Here is a 16,975-nt window from a genome sequence, read left to right as displayed (position 1 = left end):
TAAATAATAGAGTAACTATTAATGCTTTCAGTAAAATGTTTTCTTTTCATCATAAATTCAAAATTCAAAACTTGTAACCCTCGTTTTTTCAAGTTTGATATTTTCCACAAATTCACCAGAGAATAGTACAAAATCCAAACACAGCGGATGACCTACTTCCGTGAAACAATCTTGGCTGGAGAGAATTTGTTATCTGCATCAGCCTTAATTTAGACTATATATTGTTGAATTTCTGATATCAAAAAATTTATTTTGTGATATAAAAAAATCCAGCTGAATTTCAGATATCAAAAAATCATTTTCTGATATCAGAAAATATACCTTCAAAATATTCAAAAGGCGCCCCATACATTTAAGCAATGTATTATACAGTAAATGTATTAATTACATTCAGTGTGTACGATATTTGGCGTTAATTGATTTTTGAACAAGTTAACGACTTCCTATTTGACTTTCAAAGTCGACAGCTTACTAGCTTAATTTTACACTTGAACAATATTCAGAAGCTCTTTTGCAATAAAAATATTTAGTTCAGCATTTAATTAAAATAAACGAAAATAATGGGCTAAATAAAGCACATACATTGTATAAGTTGCCCATGAAGATTCTGACAACTACCCTACCCTCAAATTCCGCCCTTCATACATGTATGTTGGTGCTTTTGAAATCTAGAAATTCTTCTTCTCTATTGTCAATTCCTTACCTCCATACATGACACATGTTTAAACAAAGTAAACGGTCAATTGTGAAGGTCAGAGCTCTTCGCAAAAATCCATTAAATAATTTACATATATTTCTTGTTTAGTTTGTTTGAAGATGATTACATGTAGTCTGGCATATGAATGATTCATAATTGCATGAAATTGTTGACTTGGGTCAAATTTCATAAACCAATTAAAATGAAAAGGATACTGACAACATCAGTTCGGGCTTTATTTCTGAACTGTAGTTTCAGTTTTGAATGAGTTCTGGTTTTTGCAGCATCTAAGGAACTTCAATCATATTGCAAATCGTAATTCAAAAGGTTAAAAAAATTATGCATTTTCGATAAAATTTTAGTTAATTGTCGATTTAAAGTTTTTAAAATTCCAAATATTCAAGTGATAAAATTCATATAATTTAATGAAAATTTAAAGATATTTTGCTGTTTTTTTTTTTCATTGATATTTAAAAAAAATCATAGCCATGGATAAGGATTATGAGGAATATTTTTTTCAGCGTTTGAATTATGAATTCGCAGAAATGTGTATTTATTATTCTGGTAATGAGTGCATACCTGTGTTCTACTACAAATGCTGGAATGTATCCTTATAAAGAGGTATGTTCGAAAGTAATTTTTTTAATGATTTATCTGATACATTTTGTTACATACTTGAGATGCTGTGTACTTGACATTACATTTAGGCCCTGAGAAGGCATGGGTGGAGTGTGTTGGAGTGGGAACACAGTAATTGAATTTATTTGGGGACAGACATTCCAAAATAAATATTTATACTACCAAAAAAATACATAAGACGTAATTCCATTGAGTAATTCCATTGTTCACGTAAAGAAAGCCTTGTTTTCTATAGTATACTATGTATCTGCAAATTTATTTTTTAATATAAATATACCACTTTCGTGAAATGGATCCCTAGATTCTAGTATATCGACTTCACAGAAAGACATATAGACCAAGAACGATATTAGTAGTCAATATATAATCTGTATACACGAATAAAGGACTAATTACTTTAGGAGTTCAATACAATTTTCGCCCTGCATTATTTTTGCATTTTTACACTTGCTTACAATTTTCCACCGTTTTAAATTCGTCATGCAGTCACAGTTCTGTTTATATACTGTGTTCTTTGAATTTGATCCATTTTAAATTCCTCACCTGTGAGAAAGGCGAAAGAGGCGAAAATAAAACGGAAGCGTAAATTTCACTGTATAAAGTATGCCAATTACATATTATGCAGACACAACCGAACCGATGTTTTTCAAGCTCGAATGGCCTGCATTTGCAGAGAAGGCTTAAAATTTCAGAAATTGCTTATTCATGTTCATTTAAATGTAGGTGTAGTTTTATGTATGTGATGAATATAATTTACAGTTATTTGCATTGTTTGAAGTAAAAATATTTTCCAACTGAATTGGAATTTTAAGTTTTATTAAGAGTACCAGTTTCCTAGTGTTTTGGTACGAAAGCCCAGAAGGCTCATTCGAGATTCGAGTTTCGGAGTACGAGATTCGAAATTCGAGATTCGAAATTCGAGTTCCGAAATTCAAGATCCAAACTAACCAATCAAAAGCGAGTTAAACATTTGATTACTCCTCTTCAGTATGTTTTTACTATCAAGAATTCATTGAATATATTTATAACAAATGGGTCATTTGCTAAAATTATAATGCAAGAAAAAATGTTCTATGTATCGAAACGAAATAAAAATAAAATTTTGATTATATTTTGAAAAATATATATACAATCTTATTTTTGTAATTAAATAAAACAGTAAATACGTATAATAAAGATTATTATATGGTCTTTTCGTTGAATTGCGAAATAAATAGGTCGACGAAGTTTTTATTAGATCACTGATGAGGGAGAAAATTATTATTGATTAGATATGAGGTATGAAGAATCGTCTCTACACTGCACAGTTATTCAAGAGTATATATTTCATTACATTTATAAAGGGTACTTTAGTGCAGTGAGACTTTACTGCTGAATCGAACAGTATCGTTATAAGGTTTTACTAGTATATTTTAGTCTTTGACCATAACACAATGGTCAGAGACTAAAATATAAAACCAAAAATCTTTATTTCTCTACTATTTGATATCAGATAAAATAAATGCCGCAATTATTTTATTTCATAATGCCAATCTGTTTTGTGCATATAATTTCTAATTAATTAAAAAAAATCAAAGCCTTAGACCAAGATAAATAATTGAAAACGTATTCCTCTATTAGGAAAACAAACACGATTTTTGTTTATCAATACCACGTTGCCTTTCAAGTTTTTCAAAGTAACATTTTCATTGTGTTCGGAGAAATGGACAGGAGGGGTGAGTTGGGGTGGTGTTATTGTGAATCGTTAAACACTTAAATAAATACACTTATTTATAAGTTTATTATTATGTCATCAACCCTCTAAACAAAGTAGACAATACAAATAAGAAGCTATAATATAAATTGAAGTATATCTTGCTGATCAAAAAATTTAATAATTATTTAAATTTCCTTCTTATATGTATAACACTCTTTCTTGCATTGTAATATTATCAAATGACCCATTTGTTATAAATATATTAAACGAATTCTTGATAGTAAAAACATAATAAAGGGGAGTAATCAAATGTTGAACCCGCTTTTGATTGGTTAGTCTGGATCTTGAATCTCGAAACTGGAATTTCGAATCTCGAATTTCGAATCTCGTATTTCGAAACTTGAATCTCGAATGAGCCTTCTGGGGTTTCGTATTTTGGAGATACAGGGCGGGGCTTAGCTCTGTATTTACTGTATTGGTCTCGTCCCAAGTCTGAAATCCTGTGAGAAACGTAATTTACGGAGAGAGCAGGAGGGAAAAGAGAAAAGTATCCTGTTTTCGAAAAGCTCGTTGAGATAGAATATGCATTGAATCAATGAAATCAAATATATTAATTCAAAATCATTTTTTTTCTTACTTAGATTTAATTAGATTTGAAAATATTTGTGTGGTTGTAGTGAGAAATATGACACGTTTCAAACATTATAAACCATGTTGATGCTAAATAAACATTTTGATCTCGATTGAGAATTTAATGTAAAAGAGAACAAGTACATTTATTGATTTGAACATATTTTATTGTTTAGATTCGATGTTACAATAAAAAGTACATTTATTATCAATATTATCCACAGCTTTTTTTTAAATATAAATAACCCGCTTGCATATTTATCATAGAGCAGAGCTGTTAAAGAGCAAAACAAAACGTTGGATAAATCAGGAAATGACCTACTCTTTCATCTTTTGAGCGAAGTATATGCAATAAAATCAAAAATTGGAAATTTGGAGGAAAGCAGGAAAGCGCTATTAAAAGAAGTCAATGCACTAAAAAATCGTAAGACATATAATTATTAATTGAATTGTGTTGATAAAAGTATAACTTTTCATTATATCTCATAAGAAATCAATTACTATTCTAGGTTTACATTAAAATGTTAAATTGTTTATATTGTAAAGATATGTAACAGTTTCCTGTGTTTGATTTTTTTCAGGGAGATATACTGTATGTAAGTATTTTTTTTAAATTCTCAATTATACCCCCCCCCCAAAAAAAATTTGAGTAAGTAATATTCTCCTTTTTAAATATAAAAGGTAAAAATTGACCTCCCGTGAAAAGCATGGGTTTTACATGCATAAAGCTTTACAGCCTGATTAAAACCAGCCCCCTTCTCCTTTCACCCTGTGCTGTCGGGAAAAAAAATTATACTCTATTTCTTGACATCTGCAAATTATTTTTAAAAAAATTGGTAAATTTAAGTAATTTAATATTTAGAAATTTGTTTGTTTTTTTGTTTAACACGCCTTTCAACAATTTTCACACATATTATGATTCCATTTTTCCGGTGGAGGGCTGAAAATTTCATAACTTTACTTGACACTCAAGGGAAAATTGAGCAGTGAAAAAGATTTTTAGCGAATTTATATATAATTATTATATATTCTGCAACACGGACCTCGGAACACATACATTCGAAACACATTCTTAGAACAAATATGTTGAATATGATATCCATGAGTGGTTAACGCATTCGATCGAACTCTCTATAGAGGAATGACATATAACAATAGTCTTCCAACAAATTTTAATAAAAATAGAAAATTTGGTGTCATAACACTAAATTATGTAAAATAAGTTTTACGAATTCAGTCTGTATTTTTGCTGTAATTCATTGCGCTACATATATTTTTTTAAAATTTTGACAATAGGTGAAACAGGTGATTAAATTATACAACTTTCCGGGCCATCCCTACAGCTGGCCACAAGACAGACGTGTTGTATTCAAGAATCATTTTGAGGAGTCACCTATGATAACTTATGGGCTCGTTACAATCGACACATCGAATAGGGAAAACACACGGATTAGAACTGACTTAAGGTACATCACCAGGTCAACTTTTTGGATACGACTGAATACTTGGGGAGCTTCGAAAACGTATGGAGTGGGTTTGAGCTGGATGGCATGTGGAAAACAAACTTTCAAATAAGAATTGTCGCTTTTCATTACATTGCTAATGATTAATCAAAAGAACGATGCAACTTTATTAGGTCAATGCATGTACCAGTATACATTAATGCTGTTATTTTTCATCAATAAATGTCAACAAAAGTGATGCATACAATGAACTTATCTTCTTGTTTCACTCTTTAGATACATGCATTACTGTTGGTGGCCTGTCTGTCCCCGAGGATATTTGTCGCTCTGTATCTATCCACTATGGATATTGAATTTATTAACGATTCCATTCTGGCAGACATGGCTCCACGTAAAAGATTATACACAATCCCTAAAGTCTTTAAGGGTAACATGCTTCACAAAAATGATTGATTGATTGTATATTGTTTAACGTCCCTCTCGAGAATTTTTCACTAATATGGAGACGTCACCGTATGCCGGTGAAGGACTTCAAATTTAGACCTATACTCGGCACTCAGGGTCATTGAGCAGTGAGGGTTTTTTTTATCATGCCAGCGCCTACCGTGACACGGGACCTACGTTTTTAAGGTCATATCCGAGAGACCCGTGACTTTCCACTTCTGATGCCGAGCGCTTGGTGAAGGAACAGTCACTACCTATTTTTACGTCTCACAAAAATGAGCTAAACATAGTGTCACAGTCGATAAACTAGGTTTGTCGGTTGTAAACAATAGTTTACGGACTGTAAACTATAGTTAACAACGTTAATCTATATTTTTTCTTCTGTAAACCATAGTTAACGCGATAATTTATGTTTCAAACTACAGATGTATACTTAAATTAACACTGAAAACAATAATTTGCGATTGCAAAACATAGATTATCTTATAAATACAGTTTCACGATTTGTAAACTATGGTTTAAAACTCATAACTATAGTTAACGATCTGATAAATATAGTTTCACGATTTGTTAAACTATGATAAACAAATATAGTTTTACAGATGAAAACTATAGCTAACGAATTGTTAACTATAGTTCACGGTTTGTAAACTATAGTTTACGGTCGATAAACCTAGTTTATCAACTGTGAAACTTTGTTTCGCTCATTTTTTGTGAATTTGGCGTGCCATAGACAGAATAGGTGGTGCCCATTCCCCTTCGAGAAATAGTTTATCACATATCAAGTCAGCAGAAAAGCAGTTTTGATATAAAACAAACCAAATCCTGATTTTAAGGTTTTCATAAGATACATTTTTGAGAATTCTTTTTCAGACCCTACGTGTTTTATTTCTAACTGTTTTATTACGCAATGCTTATCCCGTAATATTTTGATGATGAAAACAATAACTTCGTTTTTAAGCAACCTTATTAGATTAATTTTTCTGTACTAAAACGTGAAAATTTGACATGCAAAAGTTTAATAATAAATTATTGTCTCAAAAATTGAATATAGTCTGGTCCGATTTATAGAAAAAAAATACTTCTAACGGCAAATTATTATTATTTTGTCCAGCATAGTTTTTTAACCTATTTCGAGTATGCTGAATCCCTAAAAATATGCTGGCCTTCATGAAAATGGCGTTAAAGGGGTCAAAATGGCGGACATCCAATTTTTCTAATTTTCTCTTAATATCGTTCAAAAAGGAGAAATAAGGTGTGAATATCTCACTGAGTGTAATACAAGTATAAAAATGATATTAGAATGCTAACATTATTAGTTTAACCCAGAAAATATAGTCGTTTCTACACTTAATTCGAATTTTCTCTGATTTTTTGGTATATTGTTCTATATTCTACTTTGTTCAGGATTTTACATTTGTAAATATCCATACACTGCAGATTTGTATTTTTTCCTCTGCATCTCACTATTTTACAACTGAATGATGGCGCAGCTGTAAGATAAAAGTCAAAATGGCGATTCAAAATGGCGGATATTCATCTTTTTTAACATTATTTCTTAATGTCGTTTACATAGGAGAAAGGATTTGTGAATATCTTACTGAGCGTAGTACAACTATGTAAAATGCCAACAGAACACTAATTTGATCACTTTAAATCGATCGGAATATTTAGTCGTTTAATTTTGAAATGTGTTAATTAGCTCAAAATGGCGATTCAAAATGACGTCTGATACACTCGAATTTCGTAGAAACTGCTTAATTCTGGTTCGATTTGCAGAAAATAAATTACAGTTTGTTTTTTATACATATAGTATATATAGTATATTGATTAGTCCATTAAATATTAACAAAAAATACTTGAAAAGATTCATTTTTTCTGGAAATAGTTAAAACAAACTTGACTTAAGAGTTTCCAAATTTCCCCCTTCGTATGTGACCGTACGTGTTCCAAAGCCTTTGAGCCCCCGTCCACCTAAAATCACTCCCGAATCCTGTCATTATCAACTCGCACTTCTTCTTCAACATCCCTCAACACACCATCAAATATAACTGAAGAAATTCTTGTACAATTTCATCGAACACTTTGTTCCAGCTTTTTAGCACTTATAAGAACTTAGTATTATCCCCTAACATCTATTCCAGCTACTTTATTTGCTATATGTTTCAGTCTGTCTTCGGAATTTTGGTATTTTCAACACTCAAGTAAAATGGTGCCCCGTGTCAAAGATGACAACCCCCTTGGAATGTAAAAGATCGTTTCTCTGGAGTTCGAAAAAGAGTAAGCTCACTGGGGGCCGCCAGAGAAACCAAAATTCTTCAAAAAACCGATTATTTAAACTGCTAGTCCGCCGAAACATGGCTGAAAAATTGCCCACTCAGCGTTAAACAATATACAATCAATCAACCAACACTCAAGGAACAACACATTTATGTACAAATATGAAAAGTCTATTTTGTTTTCCAAAACCATATGCAAAATGAACTATTTTGTTTTCCAAAACCATATGCAAAATGAACTAGAGGTACTGTGAGCAATTTTCTCACTAAATGACACCCCGGTCTCCCATATGAATATAATGACAGTGTCCATGTTTTGCTATGGGAAACCCAAAATATGTGTCGGATCAAAAAGTAAAATAGGTCACAATGGCAATATGTAATAAAGATCCTGTGAAAGTTTCATCATATTTCATTCAGTGGTATGAGAGGAGTTGCGGACAAGAGATGGGTACCCTAAAGCGTAACAGATGGACGGACGGACATACCGATTACTCTATACCCTTCCGCTTTTCAAGCGGGGGTATAAAAAAAATCTCTGATATTCAAGACATGTAGCTCTTTATTTTGTGACCTCGTATAGATTTGTTGTCTTTTAGGGTAGAAAGGTCATTCTATTAGCAAGAAATTTCTCAAACTTGATCATCTGAAATCACATTGTGTGCATATTTTAGTGAGAAAAGTTGTAAAATTATGCAATTTAAGAGCGCCTGCAGATTCCTCGTGATTCCTATCACTTACAAGCTTTCGTACCAATAGGCCTAAGTCATTTCTGATTTCGATCCAGTCAACACTTCTCTTGACAACAAATTTTTTTTCAACACTTCAAGAACTTTACAATGCAACTTGATCCACACTTCTTTGTAAGGATAGTGTAAGGTTGTATCAAGAATCGAGGGGGGATTGAACACAATCACTTTCTTCTTTCAAATTTTGTATATTTCAAAATTTTTAAATTAATATACACTGATCAATACAAAATTATTTGTTCACAACGTAAAATGTTTGAGAATGCTGTTGAATTTTTGACTGAGAATAACAAAATGCAAATGTAGGGACACAGAATCAGAGCTGGACAATCAAGGAAATTTATGGTTTACGTATATTATACTGATAATTATTGATAAATATGTTAATATTTGGATATTATAATATATTCACATTTATATGATGTAACAATTACTAGCCCTATAAGTGGTCGTGGTCAATCATTTTAAAAATCATACTAAGTTATGTTGCACGAGACCTTCCACATGAAAATATAATAAACATTCATTTTTTCTACACTGGACTAAAAATAGATCAAGAATTTCCAACAACTGAATGTTCACTCGCCTTAATGCTCGGGGGATACTGCTCTTGGGGTAGCTGAATTTTCATATTGTCCTCAAAACAGCAATTTTTGTATGATATAATAAATTTTTTATATGAAGAAGCATGGTGAGACAGGTAAAAGGTAAAATGTCTTCGGAACTGTCAAAAATTAATCTTAACAATAGAAGTAATTAAACAAAAATCCGTGTTATAAAAATCCTAAGTCATTAACAAAAATATCCTCCAACTTTCATCGCATATTTGAACATTATTTCATGAATAAAAAAAACAAACTGTAATTTTACTTTCTGCAAAACGAACCAGAATTAAGCAGTTTGGGTATTTTACGAAATTCGATTGTATAAGACGTCATTTGATTTGCCATTTTGAGTTAACACATTTCAAATTAAACGACTTAATTTTCCGATTTAAAGTGATCAAATTAGTGTTCTATTGTCATTTTACATAGTTGTACTACGCTCAGTAAAATATTCACAAATCCATTCTCCTATGTAAACGACATTAAGAATTAAATGATTTGAAGAAAAAGATGAATATCCGCCATTTTGAATCGCCATTTTGACTTTTAACTTACAGGTGCACTATCATTCAACTGTAGAATAGTGAGATACAGAAGAAAAAATACAAATCTGCAGTGTATGGATATTTGCAAATGTAAAATCCTGAACAAAGTGGAATATAGAACAATTGACCAAAAAATCAGAGAAAATTCGAATTAAGTGTAGAAACGACTAAATTTTCTGAGTCAAACTAATAATGTTAGCATTCTAACATCATTTTTGTACTTGTATTACACTCAGTGAGATATTCACACATTATTTCTCCTTTTTGAACGATATTAAGAGAAAATTAGAAAAATTGGATGTCCGCCATTTTGAATCGCCATTTTGACCCCTTTAACGCCATTTTCATGAAGGCCAGCATATTTTTAGGGATTCAGCATACTCGAAATAGGTTAAAAAAAACTATGCTGGATCAAATAATAATTATTTGCCGTTAGAAGTTATTTCTAGTCTACTTTTTAAAAATCAGGACCAGACTAATATGTGCGGACTGATTTATATTGTGGAAACAGTTTTCGTTAAAAAAAAGAGTGGCTGGTAAAATGCATGATATAAATAATGGGGACAATCAACATCTTAAGGGGACCGACTATAGTTTCCATTGCGCAATATTTCGCGCATCATAGTAAAATGAAGAGTATTTATTGTTTTAATGCAACTTTTTTCGCTTAATCATTAAAATTAAACAAAATTAAGAAATTATAAGTATAAAAATGTAATTAAAATTTGATATAACTGATTATTTAACCGATTTTGCAATTGATAGGTAGGTTGACGTCGCTACAGTGTGTTTTTGACGTTATGGTAATCTGAAGCTCTTAAAGAAAAGGTTAATAATAATAAGATTACAGAAAAGATAATAAACATACGCTCTTGAAATTTAAAACATAGAAGTTTTAGAATATCTCCAATATTTTTATTATGTTTTCTTGTGAATCCATTGTTTACGTCATATTTTGTAGTACTCTATAAAAATAGTAAAATTTGCTAACTTTTTTAGCATTTTGAGATGCCCCCTCTCTTAACAAGACGGTAGAATTTTGTGTTTCTTACATATATTGTATCACATATTATTACTCATAAAATGTTATAGTTTGAACAAAATGTCTATTGTAGTACTTGTATGAATTGCTTTAAAGTGCTAAAAATCAGCATTTTCCTATATAATCCTATAGTAAATGTACCTGTATTTTGAGACGGTCCCTCAAAAATACCTGGACGGTAGATTTTCCCAAACTTTGCATGTACACTGAAATTAATGTAAGTTATATATAGTATAAAAATGAAGAGTTTCACTATTGTAGTTTTCACACAATAAAACTATAGTCGGCCCCCTTAAATAACATTTTAAATTGACTTACTACTTTTTGTTTTCAGAAAGGTTTCGAATTTTGGATAAAGTGCCATCCCATTAGATAAGTTTCCTTGATTCATCTGTCCTTAAATGTAACAGGTGCTATAAATATGCACAATCTCTTATAAGCATAGGATTCTTCATAATTCGAAAAAGACATACTTTAGTGAATAGACTGTTATATCATGTATATATACGGCATATTGCGGTGGGACGTTGTCATTTCATAGAAATGAAATAATTACAATCTTTCTGGTGATTTGGTTTATCTAGATTTCTGCATGTTTCTGAACTGCAGAAAACAGATTTACACATAGGACATGAAGTTTTGCCAGCATGCAATTTTCACACAATGCTTCCAGATAAAATTGTTAAAATATTCATTTAAAATTCAATCTGACAAGAGAGAATATTCACAGTATGTGTTCTTAGGGTGTCAAAGGACCCCGCTGGAACACTTGATGGCACTCAATGTTTTATTTCCCCTAATTTTGTACATTGCAAAACGTCATGTTTGTCTAATCTGTCTTTTCAATTTGACAAAGATGGCAACAATAATACACATGTACACTCTACTGCAATGAACTCATTGAAGGAAATAGTTTTCTTTACTGTAATTGCACATCTAGGCCAGTTGTTCAGGTCCATACAGTATTTTAGTTTTAGGTTTTTTTTTAACTCTTCTGATAGAGCAAGGTTTGAAGTGTTGCCTGTGCCAATCTGCTTTTGAAAATCAACTGAACATTTTGGAATATGCATCTTTTACAAAATTCAAGGGTACTTTTAAGCCCATTGAAAGAGAATTTTTATTCTTACCAGTAGTAAAGTTTCTTTCACATTAAGAATATTTAGAAAATATTCGATGATAAGTTAAGAACTAGGCTTTTTTAATTTCATAAACAACTGCTTCTTCTATAAAAAACAAAACAAAACGGAACTCCGAAATTTCACATCTTGTGATTGGTCTTCAACACAATGACTTCTTAAGAATCAAATTTACTGACAAGAACTTGTTGATATCAAAACAATGCTAGTCTAGAGTTTCTCATTTACAATATTTATGTAGACTTCGGAGACCAAGTTTTTTCAACAACCTGTATTCGGGCCCCTAACCCTAGCCGATTCTTGTGATCTTCCCTGACACATTGTCTGTCCTTTGGCTTACGAACACTTTCGGCTCTGTTCGGGTCAATTGAATGTTTTCAGTAGTTTAATACTTTACTATCTCTGACTCTTTTTCTCTCCTTATAGACGTCTACATTATTTTATACTCGTGGAAAAGTCTACTAGAGAGGCCAGAGGTATCGGTTATTGCATTAAGTATTGAAAATGAAGCATTTTTCTTAACTTTCTATATAAATGGGAAGGCGCCTAATCATCTTCCACTTCTTACATAAAGTGCATGTATTAAATCACATGTGTCTGAAATTCTGTCAGATAAGGACTTTTACCCCCCCCCCCCCCCCCCCCCTCGCCGATTCGGAGCCGAACTATTGGGGAAAATGAAAGTGTCTAGCCTTTAGATGCAGAACTGTGCCCCAAAACTGATTTTCCTTAATTTCCATAGCTTCAAAAGTTTCAAATGCATCGAAATATAGACGCAAACAACCATTATTTTTCACTTTTCAAAAGTCTATACCCCTGGCCAACGCCATGCGCTGACGTCACGTAAACAACGGCTCTGCACTGAACAAATCACAGTAAATTAGAAGCAATCATTTTTCTACCATAATATTTAACAAATCTATGACCTTCAATTTTTTATTTGTTTTGAACTTGTTTTGTATGTTATTTCAGCATAAAATAATTGCAATCCCAATTTGGCTCCGAATCGCCGAGGGGGGGGGGGGTAAAAAGTCGTTGAACACCTGATGTATTTATATATAAAGGGGGTGTATACATCACTTTTATCAATCATATAACGGCTTATTGATAGAAATTCAGAGGCCTGTGATTTTTTTTTTAAAAATTGATATGACTACAATGCCCTTGTACAAAGCCGAGAAAAGGACACTAGTACTCGTATAATTAAATTACCTTTGCCCTTTTATTTGAAAATTACAGCTTTTTGTTGATGTTCTAAATTTCATCATTTTTAGCAAGGTGAAAATTGCTTATTTATACATTTAATTGGAAGTGGTGCTTGTTGTTTGAATTATCTTTTTCCACATGCCATCCAGCTTAATCCCACTCCGTATGTTACTGAATCATCCCAAGAGAGCATTTGTAACGCAAACTTAGACTTTGTGATATACAATGTACACCACATCAGCATACGAAGTATCGAGTGTGAAGATTCCATAGGTTATCGCAGGTTGTTATTCAAACTGTTTCTTAAAATCAATATGTTTGACATGTGGCCAGTTGAAGAGACGGCTTCCCCATGTGTGATATAATTTAACCACGCCTGATTCACCTATTATGAAAATAGAATGTATTTAGTAAGCAATTGTGTCAGCTATTTGTGAATCAAACTTTGCATCTTTAAACACAATAACATTGTTAAAAAGTTAGTAACGCCCATCTATTACTTTTCTGGTCATAATAAATTATCAAAAAATATGTATCGTTAAAACTACTAACATACAGTATGCCTCCCTGAAAAATATATAAACAACAGAAATTTATATGATTACCTTCTTACCTCCTCTGCTATCTTTTGACATTCCGTACAATACAACCTATACCAGGAATGTAATGATTTTTTTTTGTTTCAGGTCCATTTAATTTTCATCATATCGAATAATGTTTAAATCACGTAAATCAGGCCAAAAAAATCAGTGCATTTGGCGAAGTGCATCGTCTCAAGCCACGGTCCGGAGTCCGCATGTAGCTTTCTCCTACTCGGCCAGAATTGGAGAGGATCGTACAGTTTGGCCGTGGTTTGCGACAATTGGCGAATTAGGTCATGGTCAATGTTTTTGACAATCCAAAAAAGTTCTCAGCCGTTAAAATTGAGGGGGCATTACCATAACGTAGGCATGTACGAAATCATTAAAATTTACGAATATTAATTGTTCCGTTGATTGAGGAGTATCTTCTAATTAAAGAATTTCACTTAACCTGATATAATAACTTTAACTTTTACATGTTTTATCATTTCAAACGGAACTTGAAAATTCTTGTTGCTTTAAACTATACACTTCAAACTTCAACATATTATTACTCACGATTTTTAAGTGTTCTGATTTCTTTATTCATATCTCCCCTGCTTTTCTCCAAGTTTTCTATTTTTGACTTCACGGAGTATAATTCATCCCAAAGATGATGTAGTATCCCATGTTCTGACTTGGACAACTCTCGGACATCTCTATCCCTCAGTATACACAGTTAGATTTATATATTTTTTAGTGTGGGTAACACTGACATTCATTTTAAAATAGTTATAATTTTTCAAAATTTTAAAATACTAAGCATGATTGATAACATAGTGTTTATGTATATTGGTGTGGTATGTTTTTTTAAACGTGGTTTTTCTTGACTGGAAGTGTCAGAATCTTTATTTTAACAACTTTAAAGTGTATTTGAAGTAGATTAAAAAAATTTGATAATTTATTTATTTTACACAATCCGGAAGACAAGCCGCTATGTACAGAACATCGTACATACCTTTATAATAGACGTGGCGGCATTAATGATTAACCATCCACTCATGAAAAGAATAACACAGTTTTCTGTGAATGCATAGTTCCCGTTATCTGAAAAAGAAACAGTGATGAATGTTAAAACACTGTTATAGTCATTGATGATAAATACTATTCATGAAGGATAGGGAGATAACGAACAGTATCCATAGTAAGTATTTATTGAATATCATGGTATGGAGAAAAGAAGTGAGGTAGTAAACATTAGCTCTAATTCTGGAAACTGGAACCTTTCTTTAATTTGGAATGTCTCTTGCAATGCAAATAGTAGAAATGATCCAAGATATTACATGTACGAAGGAAGGTAAGAGGATTCAAATTTCTTCGAAGGCAAACACTTTTAGTTGCTTAGAGGATAATACTGATCTTACCTTTTGGTGATGTGGGTGTTTCAGCGATAATATCCAGCGACAAATATAAGTAATATTTGTTTGTTTGTTGTTTAACGTCCTTCTCGAGAATTGTTCACCCATATGGAGACATTATCACTTGCCAGTGGAGGGCTGAAAATTTTGGCCTATGCTCGTCACTCAGGGCCATTGAGCAGTAAGGAATCTTTTTCGTGCCAACACCTACTTTAATACTTGATCTCGGTGTATACGGTCTCATCCGAATTACTGTCTCCACATCCCACATTTGGATTTGCACCTGCACCCGCGACTGCTTACTGTGCAACTAGAGCAGACGCTCTTACAACTGCGCCACACAGGCAACTATCCGTAGTCAAAAAAGTACGTAAGGCTCAAAGTTAATTGGATAGATTTGAGACCTGCTCCTAAATCCTAAAAACATTACTTAAAATTGATCATTTTTTTACCTGAAATTGCAGCATCTGAAACCTTCACTGGTACAATGAAATACACTAGAAACATCTTCCATGCATCTCTGATTAATGTAGGGCATAAGAGTACTGACAATGAAAACTGTTCCAGAAATTTAAACTGGGACTCCAACAGTATCACAAAACCTTCCCCCAACGCTGAAGTGAGCTAAAAATTTCAATAAAATATTTTGATTTCTAAACAGCTGACTTATTTAAGTTTTTAAAAGTAATGAAATACGAAAAAATGAACAATAATCAAGCTCAGAAGTCCAATAAAACAGTACATATAGGGAGCAACATGGACCTCAAAAACATCAAAGGTGGGATCAAGTGTCACGGAGGAGGAAGCATCTCCTGCCGACCGGTCACACCGAACATATGCTCCTTGTCATGTTTTGCAAAATAGGAAAATCTCCAGAAAATCAGTGTGTACATAAATACAGTTTTGCTGTTAGGTTAACATTTACGTCCTTTTTTAAAGAAACATATCCAAATATTAAATTATTGGATGAGTTTTGCCTAATACTTAAGAAATTAGTTACACTAATAATGAAACTCAAATATCAATTTTTGTATCAGCAAACTACTCATATCATCATTTCTAAGGGGGTCTAAAAATGAGGGCAAAAATCTTCGCTTTTTTAAAAATAATAAACTTATACTAGTATATATTGTTCAGATCAAATCAAAAAAGGAATTTAAAATAGAAAAAAATTGCAGGCTTTTTTTTTTTTTACACCATCAGCATTCTGCATATTTACTAATCATTGTATTTCGTGATGATTGCATTTTGCCTGAGTTATCGGCTTTGTTTCCTGAGGGAATTTTTATTTTGAACAAACATCACTCATGGAACAACACATGTCTACTATTTTTAACGATAATAATTCTATCATAGACACATTGATTTTATATTGTGTTTTTGTCAATTTAAAATGATCATAATGGTTACATAGGAAATTTTTTTGGAACATCATATGGAAAGACGGGTTGTATTTTGAAATAATTATGAGTAAAAAAAATGCAGATAAGTTGTTGCGATATGATACCCAAGGTTTTCTTGAGAAATAAATGAAGAGAAGGGCAGCATTTTGTAGAATTACGTATTCGAATTGGACATAAGGGTGAGATGCTTCTATAACGTGACGTGACATATCTAACTTGACGTTACGTCGAAGTCTCAACTATCCATTTTCAGAAAGCTCGTATGACCTTGTTAGTAATTGGAAAGTGGTGAAATTTTCCAATATTGTTGCATTATGAATCTGTATTATGAATATGCCTTTTGTTTGCTTTTATTAAATCACGCTAAAATTTTAGAAAGAAATTCCACGAACTTTCGGATCAACCCTCGTATATTAACGTTTCTTAGAAATGTGCAATAAACCCATGCGACTACAGTATTGCA

General features: G+C 32.1%; 1 protein-coding gene across 1 annotated transcript in view; it reads left to right on the top strand.

Moving 5' to 3' along the window:
* The first annotated feature begins 968 nt into the window (after positions 1-968).
* The window catches only part of LOC134277727 (uncharacterized), a 42,042-nt gene continuing 26,035 nt past the window's right edge, over positions 969-16,975 (top strand). The window contains exons 1-4 of the mRNA XM_062760047.1: positions 969-1,024; positions 1,219-1,318; positions 3,930-4,086; positions 4,244-4,258. Of these exons, the coding sequence (XP_062616031.1) occupies positions 1,229-1,318; positions 3,930-4,086; positions 4,244-4,258 (262 nt within the window). The 5' untranslated portion in view covers positions 969-1,024; positions 1,219-1,228. The remainder of the gene's footprint in view (positions 1,025-1,218; positions 1,319-3,929; positions 4,087-4,243; positions 4,259-16,975) is intronic.

The sequence above is a fragment of the Saccostrea cucullata genome, unplaced genomic scaffold (genome assembly GCF_032062105.1).
Source record: "Saccostrea cucullata isolate Sc308-1 unplaced genomic scaffold, CSIRO_AGI_Scuc_v1 ctg1189, whole genome shotgun sequence".
Taxonomy (NCBI): domain Eukaryota; kingdom Metazoa; phylum Mollusca; class Bivalvia; order Ostreida; family Ostreidae; genus Saccostrea; species Saccostrea cuccullata.
Note: the sequence above shows the minus strand (reverse complement) of the source record. Positions and strands in the feature narration are given on the sequence as shown.